This window comes from Rhipicephalus microplus, chromosome 10 (genome assembly GCF_043290135.1).
Source record: "Rhipicephalus microplus isolate Deutch F79 chromosome 10, USDA_Rmic, whole genome shotgun sequence".
NCBI lineage: Eukaryota > Metazoa > Arthropoda > Arachnida > Ixodida > Ixodidae > Rhipicephalus > Rhipicephalus microplus.
In genome coordinates, this window is record NC_134709.1 from 58509695 (window position 1) to 58528151 (window position 18457).

The 18457-nt window shown below is 48.0% G+C and overlaps 1 protein-coding gene across 2 annotated transcripts; it reads right to left on the reverse strand.

Annotated features, from left to right (window-relative positions):
- Positions 1-5520: 5520 nt before the first annotated feature.
- LOC142774746 (uncharacterized) lies at positions 5521-9650 on the reverse strand. 2 transcript variants are annotated; one of them, XM_075875741.1, is made up of 8 exons: positions 9296-9650; positions 8255-8384; positions 7950-8125; positions 7433-7492; positions 7302-7361; positions 7131-7235; positions 6962-7075; positions 5521-6666 (listed from the first exon to the last, which is right to left on the reverse strand). In XM_075875741.1, exons 2-8 carry the CDS (start codon positions 8368-8370, stop codon positions 6503-6505), a joined length of 795 nt encoding a protein of 264 aa, XP_075731856.1. In that variant the 5' UTR covers positions 8371-8384; positions 9296-9650; the 3' UTR covers positions 5521-6502. The 2 variants fall into 2 exon arrangements, with proteins under 2 accessions (XP_075731856.1, XP_075731857.1); XM_075875742.1 differs by lacking the exon at positions 9296-9650 and having other exon boundaries at positions 8255-8868.
- Between the last annotated feature and the right edge of the window lie 8807 nt (positions 9651-18457).

Below are 18457 nucleotides of genomic sequence, written 5' to 3' on the forward strand. Positions count from 1 at the left end.
AAGGGGTGGGATTAACTGGGCACGATGCTACGACGTGATATGCGGCGGCGAGGACATGGCAGGTCGAGCAGGTGCCATTAATTTCCGGCAAAAAGTGCCTGGCGACCACCGGACTGATAAAGGTGTTTGTCTGCAGGCTGCGTAGCAGTCGTTCGTCCGCTTTCTCCAGACCGCGTGCGGGGTCCGGACAGAGGCGGCGCGAAGCCCGGTAATAAGCCAAAATTTCGCGAAGCGTGTCAGGTTGGTGTTGCCAGATTCCGTCTCGGGACATGGAGGGGCAACGGCCCGCAAAGGAGAAGCGCTGGCAGTGCCATTTGCCACCTCGTTGCCGGGCAGGCCCGAGTGGACTGGGGTCCAGACTATACGAATGGGATGAGGGTTAAAGCGCCAAGAGGCTGCCTGAAGTAGACGAGCCACCAGCGGGGCAATGTGGCCCTGAAGGTACTGAGAACAAGCTGAGCACGAGTCCGTCAGGATGGTGCGTGAGGCAGGGTGAGAGGCGGCCAAAGCTATGGCAACCTCTTCAGCGCGCGTTACTGTGTCTGCTCGAAAGGAGAGGCCATCAACGTGTTTGCCCTCTGTAATCACGGCCGCCGTGGAGTGACCCCAAACCGTTCACTGGCCACCCCGCACACAGGATCTTGACCTCCAAGGTAGTGCCAGTGGGAGATTTCTCCCGTGCGTTCTTGGACCATGAATATCTCAAAATGTGCGTGAACTAAAAGTGGACTACCGGTATCTGCATTCAATAAGAGTCTTCTGTCTCTCATTGCCTATTAGCAGTGATTGGCATGTTCCATTAGGAAACACCGGTCCATCACTACACGCTTCGCGCCTTTCCAGATTTCTATCTTGCGCAACGCCGCGATGAGCACCAGCGACAACGCAGCCGCCAGTGTGAGCGTTAGCGCCCGCTGCTTCGCATATACACATAGTTCTCTTCATTGTGAGTCTTTATAGTGTCCCTTCCACACGTCACGCCTTCTATTTCCCGCAGGCATTTCGCGTCCGGAGACGGTGCCGACGTCCGTCAACCGGACACTCGGCTCTCACTCAACCTGGGGCGTGGAGTCCCGGCTCCCGGGCTGAATCTCAGAGTGGGACCTCCGCGAGGCCGGCTGCTCGAAGGGCACCCAACCGACCAAGCAGAGTCCCGTCATCAGGTACTGCCCAGGTTCCCGACCATCCAAGACGGCTCGGCTGCAGCGCAAGGCGACCGCGGTGACGGCGACCGCAGAGGCGATGCCCCACCGACGCCACTCATACGAGGACAACTTCGTGAACCGGAAGAGCCAGGACCTGGCCCGGTTAAGCCTCGCCGAGGAAAGGGACGAGGTCGTCGTCTCCGCCACCGACGACGACGACGAAGACGCGAAGAAGATGAACGGCATGGACGAAGTCACTTCGCTGAAGGCCACCGTCGTCTACGCTGACGGCGGCGCGACGGCCGTGGATTTCGTGTTGGACGAAGAGTGACGTGCGTCAGCGCGTGCTTCGCAACCGCAGGTACCACAGGTAGATTGCGCTGAGCGCCCGCAGCAGCTCCACGGACGCAGGCTTCCGGGTGTTTCTGATGGATATCGAATGGGTAATAGAAAGCCAACCGCAGCTAGCATGAGGCGCCAAGGAAATCTTTGCGGATTTCTCAGAAAAAGGAAAGGGGTTTAGTTGGATGAAAATTGTTTTTAGTTCGGGTATCAAACCCGAGCATACACGGGTTCAATCCTCTAACCAGGGCCTTTGCGGGGCTGTCACTCTAAGCAATCGAGGAATTTACGGTGCGAGGACGAGTTAGTCAACAGCTCGAAGCACATGATCGCAAAACATTGCAAATTGCTACCACTCGTAGATTTACTGCAGTCGGTGTAGCTGAAAACGGATGGTTATTCATGTCACTTACCCTTCCCACCACCTTGCAAGATTCTGCAGAAGTCGCTAGCGAGATATTCCCAACGGCTGCCTGTGTTTGCAGAGCTGCGGCGGACGCCCCCAACGAAAATGTCTGTATATTCACGACCACTCTATCTTGTCGATGAGGCCACATTTAGAGTCTCATTGACTCGGGCACACACATTCACTGTCGCTCTAGAGCTCACTCACACTAACAAGGCGCAGCTGTGCGTCGATGTCAGTGCCTTGTTTTAGGTATCGACATCTGCATTCGCTCGCACTTACACTTTCGCCTATTCACACGAAAGGAACTTAGTGACGATCGCGATCGCGTTTGCCACACTCACCCCATTCACTATCATAACTCTGCTCTCATGATAGTATTCACTTTTCAAACAAGGAGTAATAATTAAACGTGAGCAAGCAAAGAGATAGCGAAACGTGTCATAATAAATGATCGGTATTAATGTTGACCAATAGACCGCTTGATGTTTTCTAGCTAACTACAGTCGTACACAACATGACAATGCAGGACACTATCCTGCCTTTATTTATTTATTTATTTTTTCACGTTTGTTCCTCTCACAAAAAAGGTGCAAAGAAATGATGTTGAATAGTTGTTTACCATTGACTCAAGTTGAGGAGACGCTCTAGGTGCCGACCAGTGCGGACGCGCGAAGATCGGCTCCTGCTTTCAAGAATGCTTTTCTGTGGTATTGACGAATTTGTCGCCGAGTTTTTACTCTCATCGTGTGCCTAAGTTCTTAAGAAATCAGCAGATACCACCTTTGTGCCGGTGAGTGGACTTTTAAACCGTTTTTCGGGACATTTTTACACGGCAACGCCACCGGGGGATTTAGGCCTAACCAAGGAGGCGATTGGCGCCGATGCGCCGGCCCGGCGCCAATGCGACTCAACCATAGAGAAATAATGGTTAAGAGTGGACACTCCCGTAGACCCCAGCGGCCCAATCGACCCTAGCACACCTAGTGGTTGGTGAGAGCAAGTGACGTGCGCTTCCTGTTTCGGTTTCAGTGGCGCAAATTTTGAATTACTTTGCATAACCGACGTTTGGCTACGACGAAAGTTCATGATTTCAGACCACTATTCATCGCCCAAATGGATAGTTTTTGTAGGTCGTTTTGATTTAGTGATTCCCTGTTTTGTTTTGTTCAGTGGTTTGTGCGAATCGGTCGTGACGTAATTTTTATTTCGATTAAGTTATAATAAATAGAGATGCAGGTTATGATAATTCACTACGGTTTTATTCATCGCGCTTGTGTTTTTCTTTTGGAACGAGTGATCAATGTATATATCAGTCAAAAAGACAGAGTATATCCGTAATGTTTTATTCAAAGGCAAGGTAGAGTCTGAGAATATAAAAAGCACAATATTGCAAAGGTAGACAACAATTGCATCTCGCCTTACAAATACATTGTAACAAATACAGAGAGAACACAGACAACGCACACATCGCTAGAGTTGGCAGAAGCCGAGAAGCTGGTGAAGTATGACACACAGGGCCAGTGGGTAAGTAAGGATCTATGGCAAAAACACAGCGCACAATGCTGATGAAGAAGGAAGAAGTGACATATACACAGCAATGAAGTCGCGAATCACGCCTGGGGTTAACCGAAATAATGCATATAAAAAAAGAGCACACAGAAACCACACGACACAATATAGCAGAAAGGCAAAGGTGCAGTGTGCTGGCTGTGCTTAAGAACAGCTAGTCCAAAATGAAAAAAAGCAGACTTGATGCCCGCTTGTCCTCAGAAAGGTAGGGCTTTGCAGCTTGCTCACTACGTGAAAGACAAACTTTATGCTACAACACTGGCTGGTTTTGTGGCTTTTGTTATGCGTCGCCTTCATCAAAAACTTAATATCCCAAGTGATTTGCGTCTGGGTGTTGCTGTGACGCTTGCGAGCTAAAATAGATTGTAGTCATCACTTATCCAGAATTGTGGACCTTAATTGGTGTTACGAGAGCGGTATTACAGGGCAAATAAATAGCAGAAGGAAACCACTTTGGCTCATTATTTTTCACAAAGGCTCTACATCGTACGTTATCACTCACAAGCTATATAAAAATAAAATGGCAGCGTCCGCAGTCCCATCGAACGCTACAAGTTTGGGTATGATTTTGAAAATTTTGATGGGCGAGATGAGGAGGTTGATGAGAAGCTAAAATACAAAAAGCGTGATAACGTGAACTGTGCCCACTTCATACTGTGTTCCTTACCCGCTCGAAGACATTTCAACAAGCGGTTTTGTTATCGATATATTACTTGAGCTGGAGACATAAAGCATACACAGTGACCAAGCGACTCACAGTAAAGTGTACAGTTCGCCCTCATTTGCTACAAAAATACAGACAGGATACTCAACATTCTTTTTAAGGTTATGCAAATCACTTCGAGCGAATACACAGTGTCCCTACTCCTCATAGCGGGTAACCAAAACAATGTATGCAACGAAGGAGTGGCTAGTCCAGTTGAGCTGAATATAAGCATATAAGACCATAATGAAGTCTGCTGTAACGAAGTAATAACATAACAAAGCTATTGCAGGATTCGGCTCAACTCGAATACTTTAGTGTAAACCCGCCGCTAATTGCTAACCTTTGAACTTGTCAAGCTGTATGCCTGAGATTGAAGACTGGAACCTAACCCTATCTAAGTTTCGGTTCACAAAACGCACATGCCAACATAAACGAACCCGGCAAAACATTTTCAGAAACTTCGCGCGACACCCAGCAGAGCAGAAATGAAAATCGCCAACACTTGACGGATGGTGATACAAAACATCGCACACTTTCAGGTGATGTGCAGTGGCCTCAATTATGGCAAGAAAGTGAGATTTAAGTTGTTGTACGTATGCAAAAGCTGCTTCTGATGGCACAGTGAGATTCCCAAAAAGTTTGCTGCGGACGTGGTATGCTTTGAGCATTGTGAAATACTGGTGGGTACCCTTAAGCGTCTCACTGTCGTCTTTCAGTAACTGTGGGCAACTGCAACCGTCACATGCATTCCGAAGGAAGTGTTTGATGAGAAAACCAGCTACATAATATGCAGCGGAGTCATCGATAATATGGGAGTGAACCTTTGTCGCAAGTTCAGAGAGATCGTCTAGAGCGGGAAAGTCGTCAGGCTGTGGCTGTGCACACTCCTCATTATCCACAAGAGACGCACTGGTGAGGGAGAATGGCGAGAGCTGCTCCTGGAGGAGGTCACATTCATCGTCGACATTTCCGTATTCTGACAGCTTGAAGAGTTTTCTTATGCAGATGTGCTTCAGGCCACAAATAAATTGTGCTACATTGGAGTTGGTGTTGCAACCCTGTTTTTGCCTAATGTGGCCAAATATGTTCTCCAGAGGATCCTGTTGAAGCCTGCGTGTTAACAGGTATTCAAAATTGTAATTTTTGGAGAGGTCGTCCCATAGTTGACAAATTGCCTGAATTGTAATTTGCCAACCTACGATGGTTTGTGGTTGACGTCTGCCAACAAACTGCCATGATGCAATCCAGGGAAGCTGGCCTCGGAGGAAGTCAATCAGCTCTGAATCATTTTTCATGATTGCATGCCGCAGCTTTTGCGAAGTTCTTTTTTTACTCGAGCTGTTCAAGGCATCGAAAAGCCTGTCCATACGATCACAAAATTGAGCTGTAGTGATGGCCGAGGCAGGCAGCACCTTCGCATACACCAATGCCGTGATAGCAATCGAAACTGATGCACTGAGGACCTGAGTTGCTCTGCTGACCTTCATATTAGAAAAAGGTTTCTGATGATTGTGCCGTTCAGTCAACTTTGGAGCCAATCGCAACCGCAACTCATGTGAGGATTGGTAAAGGCTTACAATGTGCGACCAGTTAACGATGTCATACCCAATGTATAACTTGTGTGCTTCGACATTATTGCGCGTTGTTTTAATTAAATGCGGAACATCAAAAATGTAATATACCCGCTCACCATTAACTTCAAAAAAAAAGGCTTTGCTACAGTCACTCTTAGTTGGTTAGCGAGACTTACATTTGAACTGCCCTGGTCACAAATGACTGCTTTCACTGCAATATTAATGCTCCTAAGCTCCAAAATGAGTGACACCAGCAAGTTATGCATAACAGATGATGGTGTTGATGTGTGCCCTATAGTAAAAGCAACCGGTTGAACCCACTTTCTCGAAACGCCAACAAGAAGAAAAACCAGTGCTCGATCAGCGATGGTTGAAGTGCGATGAGTGCCATCATCTGTAAAACCCTGGACAACGTCTCTGGCAGCATCACAGTACAAATTATTTTTGAGTGCTATTTCGTCGAAAACTAAAGCGCACACTCGATCCCGTTAATTCCAAGCTTGAGTATTTGTTGCAATGAAAGAAAGGATTCCTGGAATTATGCCTGGAGTCATCTTTACATTAGCTAGCCACCTCCTTAATGAACGCCGGGAGGGCAAAGAAAAATATGGAGCCAGAAATCGGTATGCTCGCGGACCTCGGAAGTTTAAGTGAAGAGAAATTTCTTGAACCACACGGGAAACCGCTTGCCCTTGCGTTTGGGCCTCAAGCGAACATGTGCAGAAAGAAGTTTAAAAACCTCCTCGGTGACGTGCGGTCAGATAACTTCAAGGGCCTTTGAAGTCGATGACGGTGCTTGGTGAGGCTGTCTCCGCAGTCTTTTGATAGTTTTCCGCTGTGCTGCTACTTTGGCTTGCAGATGTTTAATGGTTTGCTTGTACTTCATTGATGGAGACATTGTCGCTGGCACACAGGAACGCACTGCAATAAACAAAAAAATGGATGTAAAAGCGAAGAACAACTAATCCCATACGAGCACTTTCCTCGCTCTTTCAGACCCAAGGTGCACAACTTTCTGTGGTGCAAAGTTTTCGATTCCGCTACCTAAAAACAAACCATCCACAATGTTGACAATGCACAAAAAAATAAAAATCACTGAGAGCCCACCCTTACATTTTGTAAGTGCACACGTAGTGTCCTTTTGAGGATAGTTTCCTCAGAATGTCCTAAACATAAAATAGCACATTAAAAACTGCTGCAATAAAAGCATAGTCACCATTTTCTCTAAGGCACTCAGGCGTGGAGCTGTTGGCGGAGACGTCTTCTGGAGGGTCTTGTGAAGCTTGTTCAGTGCCTCGGACAGTGCTGTCGGAACAATCTTGCGAGCGGCCTGCGGAAGTCTCTATATCAATCCACTCTGGTGTTGAAGTGAACATACAACTTACCGGCCACACAAGTTCCTTTTGTGACAGCTGAACGACTGGTTAAGGTTTTCTCCGGCAAGACGAAATCATCAGAAATTCTTTCACCAGCTACAAGGGAGCTGCCACCTGCAGAGGTTTGGTCAACAGTCAATTTGGGTAAAAAAAAAAAAGAAATCGCGACACTGAACGCACCCTGTTCATCGGGGCACCTCAATGTGTGGGAGCCGCTTTCTGAAGCCTCTACCGCAGGTCCTGAAGAGATGAAATTACGACAATGTGTCAGTAAGAGGCTTATAATAACACAAACTGAAGCTCATCCGCACCTTGCAGTGCAGCTTCTGCAGCCATGTCACAGTCACTACTTGAAGCGACGCTCAGAGAACCTGCATATATGTGCAGTTGGTACAAGTTACAAAGCTTGTAGCATGGGGAAGCTTAAACAGCTCTTTCAAACGCATAAATTGGTCGAACGTGGAAGAAAAGAGACGGCACCAACTAGGAAACAAGTAATTTGTGATTTTTGGAATTATCAACAGTGGCAGCTTTCACTGATGAAAGGTATACGTACATGTGCACTCAGGCTTGAAGATAACGTGAAATAGCCCTTTAAAGTCTTTCAAAACAAGTTGCGCAGGTCCAGAGCATCAAAAAATGACAGAAATGTAAAGCTGCTGTTAGGAAGGTAATAGCCCACAATTCACAGAACTTAAGACTTTCCAAGTGTTACTTCTGTAGTGAGGTTTCTCTATCGGCTACAGAGATCTTCACGGTTAACTGTCGCCACTGATTCAATACAAGTGGCTGCTATTGCACATATTTGAGTTTCAGTCAATCACTTACATGGTGCAGCTGGTTGCACACTGGGAACAGCCATTCTTGTAAGCCTTGTGTGCCCAGGGTCCATGAAACTTTGAGCAGTAAAATGGTCGCTACAAACCCTGTACGTTGCGTACAATAGGCTGGCCGGCTTACTCAGGAGATCATCGCGTCCAGCATACTGCATCCATGCTTTCATCCTGCATTGGCAATGAACTATCAGCTGAAAGGGGAAGTGCTTGAATAGTGATTTTTTATTGTTACCCTCACTTAGCAAGTACGAACAGTAAGCCTACAGACATGCAAACCATACAAAAGCTTTAACACACCTGCCGTCCCGTGGTACGCGGAAGAAACTCGTCCCAGGCTTCTTGTGGGTTCTGCCATTGTTGAAGCACCACGATACACAGCAGTAGCTGCCGTAGCTTGGACCGCCGGACGGCATGGCGTCAGCGCGGTCTGAAAATGTTAGTAAGTGGATGCTTCGCTGTCAAATTACAAAAAAGATATGTGCACGTCATAAGTGTACCAGCAAACCCCTTTGAATGATTAGCTAATCGATGCACAATACAAAACCAGTGATACATCTCTGACCCATAAAACTCTGACTTACAAAGATATACGTCAAGACCACGAACAAAGATCTTCAGAAGTTTCCAGGCCGCTATCCCTTGTAATGCAATGGTATCGCGGCCTGGGAACATTAGAACACCTTCGTGCGTACGCAGTATCAGCAGTACATTGGGAAGAAAAATCGTAGTTGAAATTTGTGCGGTAAAATTATATTGGAAACGTCAAAAAAATTTATGGGCAGCTTGCACTAGTGGCACAAGGCTAGCGAAGAAACGAAGATGATGGCCACTTGGCTAGTCCAGATTTGCCTCCGGCACACCAAGAATTATTCGTGTTCCGAGCCTTCGGGAAATGCGTCGTGAAGCATGCGAGGCCCAGCGAATGCTTCTCAATATTTTGCACCGAGCCTACGACCTAGCTGCCCAGCTATGCTCAGCGCACAGACGCTCGCGTCCGTGGCAGACGCAGCACGCGTCGCCTCGGCTTGACGCCGTGCCGCCTTTGCTATACTGCATACGTTGCACAATGCTCCCGTCTAGCCGCCGCATAGAGCCACAAACTTTCTTTTTAGCGAACCTCCCAGACCTTACAAGCTTCAGAAAAAAGTTACAACTGCTTGAATGAGACGCCACGTAAGAAACAAACTCGCACACTCGAAGCGCAACGTGTGTGTGTGCATCTTTCTATGTTTGTTGCATGGTGTCTTATTCGCGCAGGCGTAACCGTTTTCTGAAAAAATGACCCAACAAGACCAACAACATGTCATTCAACAAGCTTCGCTTGAAAACGTGCCTCACCTGTTATCTCACGCTTGAAAACGCCGACGCAGCCGACGTTGACGAAAGCGACGAAAGCTTCTCGCTGTCAGTCATGCATGGGCTTGTCGCTGGGTAGATGGTGTTTATGACAGTACGGCTGAAGAAAAATAATCGCGTAAGGTGTGTTGAATAAATCGTTTTTATGTATAAAGAACATACCAAATTTGGGCGTGTAATTATTAATTTGTGAAAACAATTCTGTTGCATTGATTATAACTGTGTTTTTTTTTGCGCTTGCGCCCTCTGACGTGTGGTGGGAGCACTAGTTCGTTACGTAGTCGTGACGCACTTCCTGAGGCCAGGTTTCGCGGAGTGTCCGCTCTTGTCTTCTTCTTTCTCTATGCTGTCAGTCATGCATGGGCTTGTCGCTGGGTAGATGGTGTTTATGACAGTACGGCTGAAGAAAAATAATCGCGTAAGGTGTGTTGAATAAATTGTTTTTATGTATAAAGAACATACCAAAGTTGGGCGTATAATTATTATTTTGTAAAAACAATTCTGTTGCATTGATTATAACTGTTTTTTTTTTGCGCTTGCGCCCTCTGACGTTTGGTGAGAGCACTAGTTCGTTACGTAGTCGTGACGCACTTCCTGAGGCCAGGTTTTGCGGAGTGTCCGCTCTTGTCTTCTTCTTTCTCTATGACTCAACGCTCTGCGCGTTCCAGTATCTGCAACTGTGAATGGAATACCAAGTAGATGGAGAGGACATCTCTCGAGAGGATTGCACGGAAGAAATGGGTTGGAAGGAAGCCGAAACGAGACGCTCAAGGAATAAGCAAGCCGCGGTTAGCAATCCTGCTGCCAAGGGTTCAACCGAGGCCGGCGTTGCGGGAGACGCTCAAGCCAGTCGTAGTAGGTATGACACCAAGCATGCAATCGTGCGAGCTGGACGCATGCCGCCACTACCTAAGGACTTCAGCAAAATTGTGCTACGACCACGTGGAGGATTAAATATCTCGAGAATTGGCACTGGAGCCGTGGCAGACGCGATAGTATTGGCGGCCGGCGTCAAAGAGGAAGAGGCCATGCAGGACATCATCTGTTCCAACTTGCAGCAGAACATTATGGTGGCAAGCACTCCGGACCAAGACAGAGCTTCAAGATACCTCAAGGTCAAGCAAATTGACATTGGAGGCAAAGTTTTCGAGGTTAGCGCGTACGCCGCGGCACCCCACGACACTTGTAAAGGAGTGATTCGCGGGATCCCCATAAGCGATACTCAGGACATTTTGACCCGAAAGATTGTGAACGCGAACAACCCGCTCGCGCTGCAGGCCAAGAGAATCAAGGACACCGGGACAATCATTATAGCGTTCGAAGGACACAAGGTGCCCAGATTCGTGAGATATGGACCTTCACTTTTGCAGTGCTCCCTTTACCGCAAGAACATCGATATTTGTTACGTCTGTGGAAAGCTGGGACATCGGTCTGACGTCTGTCCGAACCCAGCTGAAACAATCTGCAGAGGCTGCGAAATCAAGAACCCAGATAGCCTGCACCAGTGCAATCCAAGATGCCGGCTGTGCGACGGTCACCATCCCACGGCAGACAAGGAGTGCAAGAACAGGTTCTTAGTGCCATACGTCGTCAGACGCAGACGTTGGGAAAGATCGCGAGCAGCCGCAGAAGCCCAGGACGCATCAATCACATCGAGTCCAGACATCAATGACAAGCAGCTTATTCCAGCCTACGGGATCCAGAGCATCCAGACTACACAAGAACAGGAAAGGCGGCCCCACTCCAGGGGGAGGTCGCGTTCCAGAAGAGGTTCTAGACCTAAGGCCCGCTCCCAATCACGGGGGCGCTCGAGTTCTCAAGGTCACCATCAGGGTCGGGATCAGCCTGGGCGGCACCCGAATGGCCAGCTACCTGGCGTTCAGTTCGAGATCACGGCTTCACACCGGGGGAGGACGCCTGCAGTTACTTCGAAAGGCAGCTGGGCTGAGCGAGTGCGCAACGGCGGGGCAGAGGTGATGACAGGTAAGCTGCCAGAGCATGATAGAATTGCACAGCTTGAGCAAGAAAACGCGAGACTTACAAAATCGAATGAGAGGCTATCAGCTGAGTTAAAGGAAATAAAAATTCTTTTCACTAAGCTAACCAGCCCGCAATCTTCACAGCCAATGCCTCAGCCAGTTGATGTCCCTGTGGCTGAAAACGTGGGGGACTCGAGAACCGCGAAAAAGAGGGCAGTCATGGCAGAACACGTGGAAGCCAAACAAACGACCATGTCAGATATGAAAGAGGTGTTTGACACGCTCAGCAAAGTAGTAGCCAATCTTAGCGAGCAGATGGGTAGGCTACAATCAAGCGTGGCGGCACTGGAAGAGCATATGACTTTGCGCATTACAAAGGTCGAAGCATATCTGCACAACACAGCAAGGCCTCCTCATGCACCAAGCTCACCCCTTCGGCTACCAATACTAGTGGTACCAAACCTGTCGACAGGTGCAGCATCAGGCTCTGGCCGCCCATGTAATAACCATGATGGCAGCGCTACGTGAAGCATTTCGTATCTGGCAATGGAACTGTAGAGGTTACCTTAAAAAGAAGGCAACCCTGCAGCAGTATATCAGGAGCAGCCAAGAAAAGCCTCATATTATATTATTACAAGAGACCCTTTCACTGCAAGCAACGTTGCCTGGATTCCAGCCTGTAATAGGGGATACTGAAGGGAGGGGAGTCTGCACCTTCGTATGCAACAAACTAACGCACGTAACCCATGACCTCAAGATAGAAGCAGGCCGATTGGAAGACGTCTTGGTAGAGATCGTGCCGGGTACCAGCAACCGTCAGAGCATTTTCATTCTTAATATATACAGCAGTCCAAAGGAACAAAAGCAAGGGTTCAAGACGGTTCTAAAGAAAGCTGTTAATATCGCCGGGGAATGTCCACTCGTCATAGCAGGTGATTTCAACGCCCCTCATCATACATGGGGTTACAAGTACAACACTGGGAAAGGAAATCGACTTTGGCAAAGTGCCAGTGAACTTGATCTCACCCTAATCACAGACCCCAGCCTACCAACAAGGCTTGGTACATCTTGCTGCAGGGATTCCATCCCGGACCTTACATTTGTAAGGAACATCAAGAAGGCCCAGTGGATGAACCTTGCTGTAGACCTAAGGAGTGACCACTGCATTCTTGCCACTACCTTCTCCGTGAAGCGTAAAAAGCAGAGAGAATTCCACTTCACAGACTGGGATAAGTTCAGGAAGATAAGGATGGAAAGGGAACAAGATGGCCACAGACAAGGCTTGGAGCAGTGGGTCAAACAGATTAAAGATGACATCAAATCCGTCTCCTCCACCATTACCACAGATCTTCCGGTTGAAAGAATGGATAGCCGGCTTGCTCATCTTCTTGAGGCAAAGCAAGCACTACTGAATCGTTGGAAGGGTCAGCGCCTGAACCGAAGACTGAGGAAGAAGATAGCTGAGGTAAACAGGTCAGTCGAGGAACATTGTCGCGCACTATCGAGGCAGCAATGGAACGAAATCTGCAACTCCGTCGATGGTCAGATGCGCAATGGCAAGACATGGAATATGTTAAAGCATCTCCTCAACGAAAACACCACCAAAACAAATCAAAAGCATGTTATCGCTCGAATTTTGCATAAAGAGATAGGGCGCACAACGGAACAGCAAGTTGTTCAGCAGCTCGTGCATAAGTACCCCCCAATGAAAAGAGGATTGACACCACCAAGTAGACAGTACCAGGGCACGCCAAATTCAGGTCTTGAGGGTGACTTTAACATCGAGGGGATCAGAAGAGCCTTGCATGATCTCAACGGCAGGTCGGCCCCAGGCCCGGACGGCATATCAAACAAGGCCCTGCGTAACCTTGATGACGATTCAATTGAAACCCTGAGGGATATGATCAATTCAGCATGGAAAGAAGGTAGGGTGTCAGAGCAGTGGAAGCTGGCCAGCACGATCCTTATTCCTAAGCCAGAAAGCCCCCTAACTTGGACAACATGAGGCCAATATCCTTGACATCATGTATCGGCAAGGTCGCAGAACATGCCATACTGCACAGGATAAACAAGTACTTGGAAGATAACAACATATATACACACAATATGGTTGGATTCAGGGCAGGGCTATCCACACAAGATGCATTGAAGCTTATCAAACACCAGGTCATTGACAATGAAACCAGAGACGTGAGAGCCATTCTGTGCCTAGATCTAGAAAAAGCGTTTGACAACATCTACCACTCATTCATACTCGAAGCAATTTCCAAGCTTGGTCTAGGGAAAGCCTTCTATGACTACGTATGGTCCTTTCTTACAGATCGGAAAGCCGTGATGAAGATTGCGGATATCGAGACCACAGCAATCGAACTAGAAGCAAGGGGCACGCCACAAGGGGCAGTGATTTCACCAATGCTGTTCAACATTGCCATGATTGGACTGTCAAAGAAATTTGCGAGCATTGAAGGATTGAAGCACAGCATCTACGCAGATGACACTACCATCTGGTGCACAGGTGGAAGCGAGGGGCAGATTGAGAGCGCTCTGCAAGAGGCGATTGACACCGTAGAAGACTACCTTCACCCTTCCGGGCTCAAGTGCTCCTCGAGTAAGTCAGAAGTTTTGCTTTATCGGACTGCACGCCGGGGATTGAAGCCCAGGGGATGGAAGCCGTTAAACCAGATAGACATCCATCTCCGTACAAATCAAGGGGATGCCATCCAGAGGGTCGACTTCATCAAAGTCCTGGGAATGCTGATAGAGTCTACCGGCGCCAACAGCAAATCTATAGCCAAGTTAACTCGGAAAGCAGACAGTGCGGTGCACCCCATACGCAGAGTGGCCAACAAAAGAAATGGGATCAAGGAAGACAACCTCATCAGGTTGATGCATGCGTTTGTTCTAAGTCACTTCACATACGAGGCAGCAATGCACAACTGGTCAAGAGCAGAGTCCGAGACACTGAATGTGCTCCTCAGGAAAGTTATCAAGAATATCCTGGGCCTACCCATACATAACAGCACCGATCGTCTGCTTGAGCTTGGCATACACAACACGCTCGAAGAAATAGCAGAAGCCCAAGAGAGAGCACAATTTGCAAGGTTATCTACTACAAGTTCGGGGAGAATGATCCTGCAGGAGCTGGGCCAACACCCAATAGCAATCACACGCAATTACAATGATATCCCTGACAACATCAGAGAGACTATCACGGTATCTTCTATACCGAGAAACATGCATCCAGAACACAACGTCAGAAGAAGAGTAGCGAGGGCCAGGACTATACTTCGTCAAGTCTCAAACGAGGAGCGAGGGGTCGTATTTGTTGACGCGGCTTCCTACGCCAATGGGAAAGCGTTTGTGGCAGTGGTAGTTGATGGGGCTGGCCATGTAGTCAACTCAGCGACGGTCAGGACGAAAGACCCAATCATTGCGGAACAAGTGGCCATCGCCTTAGCACTCAAGATGGATAACATTGAAGAGGTCTACAGTGATTCCATGGCAGCACTACGGGCGTTCGCCAAGGGGACGGTCTGTGAACAAACGCTGAAAATACTGCAAGGCAAGAACATAACACATCATCTCCTGAGTTGGTTCCCAGCTCACCTTGGACAAATCAACGATTCCCCTCCCAATCTCAACGAAGCAGCACACGAGGCGGCGCGAGAACTCTCCAACCGCGCCTCCCCGGGGATGCGTTCTACCGGTGAAGGGGATAACCGGGAAATTCTTACAACATATAACGAGCTCACTAAACATTTCTACCTGTCTAGAAGAATTTTCCCTCCACCTCACAAAAATCTATCCCGGCCCCAAGCACTTACATTAAGGCTTTTGCAAACGCGGATGTACCCTACTTTGAAAATGTTACACATCATGTACCCTGACCTATACCCAAGTAATCTTTGTCCACATTGTGGGGAAATAGCTTCATTAGAACACATGCTCTGGCAGTGCACCAAATTCGCTCATTTATCGCACATCACCTCTGCCAGATGGGAGGCGGCAATCCGCAGCTCGTCCTTAGCAGATCAGCTCTGGGCTGTCCACCAAGCCCGCGAGGCGGCTGAGGAGCTTGGCATCTCAGTCCCCACGTGGGAGCTGCCCGCAACACAGTGATCTGTGTTTTGGAGGACCAAATAAAAGTTTATCCAATCCAATCCACAGGTACAGCGGGCAAGGCCGAAGCGCACGGCCTACAATGTCCTGACCGGCGCAATTCTACCATGCGGGATTCTCCAAACAACAAATCGTGCGAACTTAAGCAGCTATCAATAAACAAATAATTCGGATGGGTCTCGTGGGATGTATATGCGTGGTATTACGCATCTAAGGTGGGGGGAAATTGAATTCGCGCGGTAGATGAACATCATCTACCTGAGGTCAGTAACCGGGGCAGACCGGGTCCAAATTGACGTCCCTGAAAGGTGGCATCTTGGCGTGTTAGCGTTGTCTTTCCTGATAAATGCGGATCTCCCATAAAACTGGCGCTCGCGAATCTAGATTTGCAGGAAAACACGAGAAAAATTAACCTCTTTGGGCTCTTAAAAAAAAACGATTTCTTGTGGCAAACGCTCTTTACAAAACTGTAAGTAACAGGACCGGGGGATAAAGTCCAGGTATAAGTTACAATCCCCTGTCTTCTTTCCATAAAACATGTGATTTCAAATTCAAAGTAAGAATTTCAAATTCGAATTTGAATATTTCAGACATTGGAACTTTTTACAGGTTGAAATGCTAAGCTGAAGCGTTCTAATTGGTGCGTAAAAAGCGCATGCGAAGCGCTCGAACGCGCGCATCAATTCGTTACGATAACTGTAGCAATCATACAGTCTTCACATTGTTACAGTTTACTATCCGTAACATTTACTATATTCGGTTGCGCTTTACTATTTCTCGCTACGCCTTTCACTCCTTCTTTTCCTCTTCATTTTTTTTTCTATCATCTTTACTTCTCCCTCCCCACCCATAAAGGCGCTCAGCGTACACGGATTGGGACGCGCGGTGAGAGTTAAAACCCCTGCGAGAGCTAAGGTCCCTAGATGAAACAAGTTTCCAAGGTAGCGACACCCTCCCTTTTCCTCCTCGCTTATTTGCCTGAAGCGCCCCCTAGAAGGTTTAAAACTTTCATCCAAAAGCGAATGTTTGGGTTCTGTTGCTACGGTGAATACATGTAAATGAAACAAAATGGAACGAAATAAGACGTAGAATAAACAGTTACCTTTATGAACATAAACGGCACAACACAAGAGCAAGAGGGATGTGCGTTACTCAACCGGCAACGTTGTGCAGTTCTATACTTTACACCACTAGCCATGGCGTCTCGCGTAGTACATTTTAGTTCCACGGCCGCGGTATTCCGTCCAGTTCTAACTAGTCCATTTCTCCGATTGTGTTTTGTTCGTGCTGTGACACAGTGAACGTGCTTCTTGCTGGATCCTGTAAGGGGCCACAGGGCGTGACGTTGTGACGATTGATTACAACCGGCTTGTGCACACGCAAGAAAAAAAAACTACGACCAGACTGGTACGAACACTCGTCCAGCAGCACTGCGATGAAGTTTTTTTTTTAAATGTGCCCATTTGGACAATCGTGATGCCAACTGATTCTGATGCGGTGTTGAGAACTTCCTGAAAAGAGAGAGTTCTACTGGTGAGGTGTCTCGAAGCAGCGCGTTTCGGCTCAAGCGGGAACTGGTCAAGAGTGAAATGTTCCTGAAGGTGCATTGATTAAAACCTACAGCTGCTCTGTATACGTGCATACCCACATTTATTTGTACCAACTGGCATGCACTAGACACGCATTAGACGCGCGCCTGGCGTTTCAATAAAAACCGACAAGTGAACTCGCTTCGAAGATCCGCGTCGACACACGTTGATGGTGTTGCACGAAAGCATTCGCGTGAAATGGTTCATAGTTGCACTTCATGGTGCGCTTCATCTCGGAAAGCACGAGGTAAGTTGAAGAGAGCGAAATCATTTTCTGTTGTTTACGGCAACGCAGCATTGCTGAAAAACGCAGATGTTGCATTGAACGAGCATGGCGAAACAATCTTGGTCGACTTAGCGCACACCGAAACGCTCCTCCTCTTCAGTTTATGTTCTGGCTACGATTTCGTCTTTGGTCACGGCGAGAATCCGGCTGGAGCCATATGCGCATGCGTACTCGTTTTGAACTTTTTGCATAATAATAAATAACACCACCGGCCATTTGCAAGATCACGTGCAAGTAATGCACCAATTACAGACGCGGATGGCAGAGAAAAAAGAGGAGTAATCGAGAGAGTGAGGAGGACGGCTCGAGAACAATGAGTGACGCTACCTTGTTTCATCTAGGGACCTTACCGAGAGAAACCACGTAGCTCCATCTGCTGGGAATCTCTTATTGACGGTCGATGTGCTTCGGCTGCAAGGGCTCAACGGTGCCTCCTTAAAGATTCTCAATTTGTAGTTGTTTTCTGTCGCGATTGTCAAATTTCCTTCGGGACTCTTTTCTCCTTCCAAGTACGCCTCCTCTGCTCCGAACTTAAGAGGCGCAACCAAGGAAAAGAAAACTTTGTACTGACCAGCGTAGTTCGCATTGTGCGTTGTACGCTGAATAGAGAACACGAAGTCTCGCTCCGCGTGTTGCGCGAGAAGCAGAGGTCCGTCCGGTCACTAACAGCAAGAGCGTTGAACACCGTTTGGTGCACAACGATCTCTGTTCACCGCACTGTGTGCCCCATGTTTTCCTCGAAAGGGTTGCATTCCCTCACATCGCAGGTCTAAATCGTCATTCTTCGAAAAGCGAAGGCGCGGAGCCGTTCCACTCATCCTGTCGCCACACTTCGATGCAAGCCGTCTTCGCACGCCATATAACGGTAGAGCGGCTACGTGCGCAAAAAAGGTAAGCAAAGAATCGAATCTGACTTATACGTCCGTGATTCTAGCGCGCACGACCGCTCTGTTCTGCGCATGCGCGCTGCTTACGCGTAGAAGCTCTACGTACGCAAGGCCTCTACGTGCGCGAAACTAAAGCCGTCTAATACAGGAGGTTTCACGCCCCCAAAAGTACGGTTGATTATGAGAGACAGCGTATACTGGAAGGTTCTGAAAATCTCGACTACCTGGTGTTCTTTAACGTGGGCTGAAATTGCACAGTATACACGATCCTCCAGCATTTAGCT

What these genes read in the sequence shown, in the direction of transcription:
- LOC142774746 (XM_075875741.1), bottom strand. Translation starts at nt 8,370, where the DNA reads ATGCCGTCCGGCGGTCCAAGCTACGGCAGCTACTGCTGTGTATCGTGG. An exon ending in CGCGTACCACGGGACGGCAG is followed by an intron (nt 8,126 to 8,254) that starts GTGTGTTAAAGC and finishes TTGCCAATGCAG; the next exon opens with GATGAAAGCATGGATGCAGT. An exon ending in AAAAGGAACTTGTGTGGCCG is followed by an intron (nt 7,076 to 7,130) that starts GTAAGTTGTATG and finishes AGACTTCCGCAG; the next exon opens with GCCGCTCGCAAGATTGTTCC.